The sequence below is a fragment of the Centruroides sculpturatus genome, unplaced genomic scaffold (genome assembly GCF_000671375.1).
Source record: "Centruroides sculpturatus isolate CEXI.00-Female unplaced genomic scaffold, Cexi_2.0 scaffold713, whole genome shotgun sequence".
Lineage (NCBI taxonomy): Eukaryota > Metazoa > Arthropoda > Arachnida > Scorpiones > Buthidae > Centruroides > Centruroides sculpturatus.
In genome coordinates, this window is record NW_019385143.1 from 239,197 (window position 1) to 246,032 (window position 6,836).

Genomic DNA, 6,836 nt, shown 5'->3' on the forward strand with positions numbered 1-6,836 from the left:
TTTTTCCGCTTGGGAAGCGCAAGTGTGCGCGAGTTTTTCTACGGCGCTTTTCTTTCGTCGGTGAGTTGGTTTTTCTTCTATTTTTAAGTTACTAAGGTGAATGGTGAGGAAACCTTCGTCTTAACTAAACATAAGCCCCAAACAAAATATAATGAAAGCAAAATAAAAGTAAAATAAAAATAAAGCTCAGACTTGGTTCCTTACACCATAGTATGGGGGGATTGAGTAATCAAGAGCTGTGTGGCGCTCAAACAAAAGATGAATCGATGAGATTTGAAAATCGCGTAAGTTGGGGTAGCGTAAGTCGAGGTATTACTGTATTTGTGTTTTAGCAATAAAAATATATTTTAAAATTATTATGCATATACAGAATAATTTTATCTATGAGGCAGCAAAATAGAGTGAAAGCTTAGACATAAAGAAACAAATAATTTCCAAGGAAGAAAGTGGAAAAAATGTAGATGATCTGAGTGCTGAATATGGTAAGGCTAAATTAATGATCAGAACAGATGGAAACCCATATGTGTACTGTATAAAAGTTAAAAATTTAATTTTATATTATTTTTACACTTATATTTACATATAATCTGTTCTAATTCCACAGCCTACAGCAAAGTTACCATCTAACATAACCATTTAAATAGGAAAAATATAAAATCAAAAATATATGTTTTAATGCATGATAAAACAGATGCTATGATGAACGAGGTTCTAGACCAGTTATTGATACGTTCATTTTAGCATACCAGTGTATTAAAAATATCACCATTAAATATTAAAAAATTTCTAACATGTCAATATTGATTATTGTATTTTGACTAAATATAGTAAAAGTGATTTATTGAAAAGCAATAACCATACTTCTGCATTGTTATATGTTAACAGAGTATTAATTGTTAAAACTTTACAATTTTATTGTATTCAGATTTGATTATTATAAGTGATATATTAATTGGCTGCAATTTGAAAAAATTATAGACCTGTAAATTCATCCATTGTCTGTCCTTCCTTAATCTTGAGAACAGTGTTAGATAAATGATCAGATAGGGAAAGTTATGGGCAGGAGGTCCCAATTAACTATATGAACTCTGGTCTAGTCTGGAAGTCATGTAAATTCAATTCAGAAATTTTCTCCTAAATGGAGTTACATAGATGACTGGCATGACTCTTTTATCATCAGGAAAAGTATGATGTACAGGGGCAAGACGCTACAAATTTGAGATGGAGAACCTATGTTTTAAATTGAACAAATTAAGAATATGATTAAAAATTGCAGCCTGGCATTGTGACGATGTCACAATAAATGTTTGTTAATATGCTCATTAATGCAAATAAACTATGAATTATTTTCAGATATTAATTTTAATTTATATTACAATTAATTTGTGTATAAAATGTGATTTTACAACACACATAATACATATATATGGCTCTTATTAGAGATTTTGCTCCTTCTGCAAACTTTGTAGTTTTTGAAGAATTGGTATTTCTTGATACTTCTCCTTGGTAATTAATGACCAATTGATGCATTTTGGTTTTGGTAGTCGTGGTTGACATCTTATAATTTTTTTGGGTGTTATGATGATATCTACAGGAAGATCATGTTCCTTAAATAATTGAGAGGGCAAACTATCAAATACCTGACAATCATGGACAGTTGTTACAACAACAGTATTTTCATCGATAGCACCCATTGTTCTCATCATAGCATATTCCATATCTGCATATCCTTCACCTTTACCAATCCTCTCTCCTGTAAGTTTATTAAAATATGAATAACACAGATAAATATTCAATAATAAAAGATCTTGTAGTATTAATGAATAAAAATTATCAATTTAGTTATACACTTATTACACTGACATTATATTATTATTAGTTTATATTCTCAATACTTAAAACATGCTTTTCATTTCTTTATTGTTTTTCAAATAAATGTAGCTTAAGTCACTATACTAATATAAGTTTTCAATATGTTTTTCTATAGTACAATCTGCTTTTATATTTAAGGAAATTTTATCAATTATATTTAACCATTTTAAAAACTTTGATAGTAAGAAAAGAATTGCTCTGGAAGATTCAATATAAAGTACTACACAGCTGGCTATTAAAAATGTTACACCAGGAAGGAAAACAAATAGCAGAATCATATTTATTGTACACATACAGTATAATGGAAGAATACATATTTAAGTTGACAGGTAATTTTGTGGTACAGAAAATGCAGAAATCAGTACCCAGAGCAGTGGCCTCTGGCAGCAATAACAGCTGTAATCCAGCTCTGCAACAAGTTTGATCTATTGTATTGACTTGCGAGCTGTGGTACCATAAACCACTGACCAGACATTCTCAATTGGTGACAGATCTGGAGAATGTTCAGGCTAGGGCAACAGTCAAACACCTTCAGTATTCAGAAAGGGCAGGACAGCATGGGCAATGCACTGTTGTGCATTGTCCTATTGAAAGGTAGTGCGACGAACACCTCGTAGATAGCACACAGTGACAGGCCTTAACACATCAGAAATGTAATGGTGGCAGTCCAAATTACTGGCTATACAGGTAAGACGTGACCAGACCTGGCACCCCATACCATCACTCCAGGTGCTGGGTCCACAAGACGATGATGAATGCAAACTGGCAATGATCGTTTCCTTTCGTGCCTCCATACAAGGATATGGCCATCATGATGCTGTATGCAGAACCAGACTTTGTCTGAAAAGATGAAATGATGCCACTCCTGCATCCATATTCATCATTGAATGCACCATTGTAGGCACACCTGTCTCTGCTGCAGCATCAAGGAAAGCCACAGCAATGGTCACCATGCTGATAATCCATGTGCTGCAGACATCATTACACTGTCTGTGCAGGCACATGCTCTGAAAACAATCTTATGAACAAAATGAAGTTCCTAACTCAGAGTACGTGATGCAAAGTTATGTGGAAAAGATGTCTGTCCTCTTGGGTATTACTCATCAGGGGCTGTTGAGATCCCATATGGCATTCTGTATGGCCCTCCCAGACCCATCAATTCCATATTCTCATGACAGTCATGGTATCATGACCAGCACAAGAAGCAATAGTGTGGAATGATAAACCGTAGTACTTGTAGTCTGCACTTCTACCACAATTAAACTCTGATACTGGTAGGCATTCCTCCTCCTTACAGGAGGCATAACAAAACCATTACACAAGCAACCAACATACGAATGTAATTTCCATATGAGAAACCAGCTTTACAATCTTCCCTTTTATACAGACTGTAGGTGGCCTTACTCCTACCTGCTTTGCGAGCATGCGTTGAAATACTAACCATTTGCTTATCTCAGCATGCTGTAATTTCATGCAAATTTTGCATTTGTTGCGTGCCGCCTTCATGGTGTAGCAATTTTAATGGCCAGCAGTGTATATTCTATAATGTCAAACATCCTTATTAACACACACTGCAACAGATTTGATATAGATACATCAATCCATTCATGGTTAAGTAACTATTTCTCAAACTATACATGTAAGATTCAAAAAGGTGATTTTTTTCATTCCTTGATTTTCCTCCTTTATGTGGAATATGGCAGGAGTCAATTTTGAGTGGACTCTTTTTTTCTCAGCCTATATAGTTTTTTTTGTTAGTTAGTGTTAGTTAGCTAGTTATTTTTTTTTTCCTCAGCCTAGATAGTTTTTTGATAATATTAACTCAAATATCATGGCCTATGCAAGTGACATTAAATTGCTTAACTATGATTTTAATCAACTCCAATTAGATTTAAAACTAATAGTCTCTGTATTTGGAAAATTTAATCTAGCTATTAATAAAGATAAAACTGTTATGTGTTTTTCACTGATATGAAATCCTTCTCTTCTTCCCATTATTATAAATAATTACTTAACAATATGTAAATTCATATAATGATCACGGAGAAATTTTCGATAATAAATTGAATTTTAAATGGCCAAATAGACAAAATAGTGAAATTGCTTGCAATACCTCAAAGCATTTTTTTGCACTCTATAGGTTGATTTCTCAAAAATTTATTCTATGTTCATTACTTTTTGCAAATATTCAGTCTTTTATTTACTATTGCATAACAATGTGGTATATGGCTGCATCTTCACTTCAACCAAAGTTTATAAAGAATTACATTAATTGTACTTGCTCTTAAACAAATTTGGAAATTTACCTCAAATTTGCATTCCAAATGTTGCTTGAGTAAGATTTAGGCTTCCTGATTTTCAAGAACAAATTAAAACTTTGATTGTATACTTTTATATAAACAGTCTCCTATCACCACATTGGCTGTGTCTGAGAGTTCCAAGCAGATTCATCTGTAATTCAACTTGTATATCTGTTCCTCATTTTCATTTATCAATATCTCATAATTTTTTTTTAATCACATATCTGAAAGTATTATTCTGACAGAAAATCAAGTTCACATAACATTCCCTAAATATAAATTATCATGTAAATGCCTTTTATTCAATTCATGATAATTTTACCAAGGCCAAAATGAGAATTTTTTTTACATATTTTTATTTATATGTTCATATATTTATTTTTGTCAGAGTTTTTGCATTTTTATGTTTTTAACATGTTTACAGTATACTATCTTATGTTTTTAGTATATTCAAATGTTTTCATGTCCTTTTGTGTATATAGTGTTTTTACACATTGTTTTTTGTATTTTCTTAGCTGTGTTACTTTACATACTTATATATATCCTCTTTAAAATTGTCAAGTTTTTATGAGTTTTTAGATGTTTCTTTTTACTGTTGTCAGGATTTTGTTAAATGGAGGGTGGGGATCAATAGACAACTGGCATTTCCTATTTGTGATGTAATAAATAAATAAATATATAAATTAACAAAATTAATATATCAAGACAATAAAATGTTAAATAATATTGCATTCCATTCAGTTGTGAGGTTATTGTATTTTATAGCTATTTAGTTATAATATATTGTGTTGTATACATACATACATATAATAGAATGGAAAAAATTCATTAGAGGCTTTAATATCAGATGCAACATTGCTGTAAGCAGATTAAGCACATTGCTTTTTGATGATGACTAAGTTGTAATTGCAAACAGTGAAGACAATTTATAAAAATCAGTACAGCAAGTCCTCACTTAACATCAATATATTCTTAAAAACTGCAACATTAAGCAAAATGATGGATAATAAAACCAATTTTATCATAGGCTAATTGACATAAGCAAGCTGTAGTTTGGTCTATTTGGAACATGTTTGCAATCTCTAGCATTTGTTTTCCACCTCACAGAATGAATTTTACTGTTTATAACAAAAATTCAACAATAATAATTATAAATGCTTACAAACTGAACTTTTATCTTTTTTCAACAATATTATAATGGTTGGTTGGTTGGTTGGTTTTAGTTTTTTGGCACAAGAGCCATGTAGGCTAAGCTGCGCCAGGGCAAATGGTAAAAATTTTAAACATCACAGATAACAAACATAAGACATAATTAAATAAATGAATAAATAAATAAACAACAAGAACAGATATATACAACAATATAAATAAACAAAACAAGGTAAATAAAAACTGTAAAATAAATAAATAAGTAATCAAATCTCTCTATACATATTATTGACCTTCAAAAAGTTCAGTATCTTATCAAGATTTGGCCTCTGGCTCAAAATCTCTCTCAAACTTGCATTTTTGAAATGTTGTCTACGACATTGATCAAGAGCAACGCAGTTGCAAAGTATGTGTTTAACACTTACAGTACAATTGCAATATTGACATACAGGTTGATCATCACTCTTCAAAAGGTATTGATGAGTCAGTTGAGTGTGTCCAATTCTCAGACGAGAAAGGACAACCTCAGATCTCCTATCATACTGCTTATTATGTGTCCAACTTTCAACCAAAGGTTTGATCTCATGTAGTTTATTGTGGGTTTGTGCGTTCCACATAATATGCCATCTCTCTGCTAGTCGTTTTTTAACGACTAGCTTCAAATCACCACCTTCAATACACATTGTATGATGTGGAGGACTTGCTGACTTTGCAGCTTCTTCATTTCCTCTTATACCTACATGGCCTGGAACCCAACAAAATTTTATAGAAAAATTCCTTGCAAGAAGATGGCAAAACAGTTTACGAATTTTAGTCACTATGGAGTGGAAACTAGGTTCCGGTGAGATCAAAGCCTGAAGTGCACTGACTGAGTCAGTGTAAATCATGCAGCAACAATGACCTTTCCTATTTATATACTTTAAGGCTAAATAAATATCCTGCAACTCCGCAGTAAAGATGGAAGAATTTGGTGCTATTTGTTCTGCCACAATTTCATCCTGGCAAACAAAGGCTAAGTCAACATACAGTAATACCCCGAACTTACATGATAGGTGGGACCGAGAGATAACCGCATAAGTTGAATTCACGTAAGTCGGGGTATAATTTTGCATATAAATACATACAAATAATTTTTAATTGGGACCGGAGACTAAAAAAGCAATAATTTAGACAAAAATGTTTAATAAAATCTTAGATAATATATATGTATAACATATTATATTATTATACAATTTTTCACAAATACTTGATTATCACACCATAATTTTAACATTGTTTCCATCTCAGTGATAATACCATGACATTTACAAATGATGCTTGAATTTAAAGATTGAGCATTTTTCACAGCTTCGAGAATTTTTTCTTTACCTTTTGTAATTGTTCTGACCGACAATTCCGGTAGATCAAACTTCTTTGCCAATTCACAAATTTTCATTTTTGTATCGAAGTCTTTAATAATGTTAACTTTACATTCCAAAGATAAAGTTTTTCTTTTCTTGTTCGATGCAGAAGAAT

At 31.8% G+C, this 6,836-nt stretch overlaps 1 protein-coding gene across 2 annotated transcripts in view; it reads right to left on the reverse strand.

The window, feature by feature from the left end:
* The window catches only part of LOC111635369 (methenyltetrahydrofolate synthase domain-containing protein-like), a 43,599-nt gene that overhangs the window by 25,716 nt on the left and 11,047 nt on the right, over positions 1-6,836 (reverse strand). Inside the window, exon 5 of one of the 2 annotated variants that reach the window (XM_023380313.1) lies at positions 1,347-1,753. The exons of the other annotated variant lie outside the window; for it this stretch is intronic. Coding sequence (XP_023236081.1) covers positions 1,437-1,753 — 317 coding nt within the window. The 3' untranslated portion in view covers positions 1,347-1,436. Of the gene's footprint in view, positions 1-1,346; positions 1,754-6,836 lie in introns of those variants that run through there. 2 annotated transcript variants of the gene reach the window in all.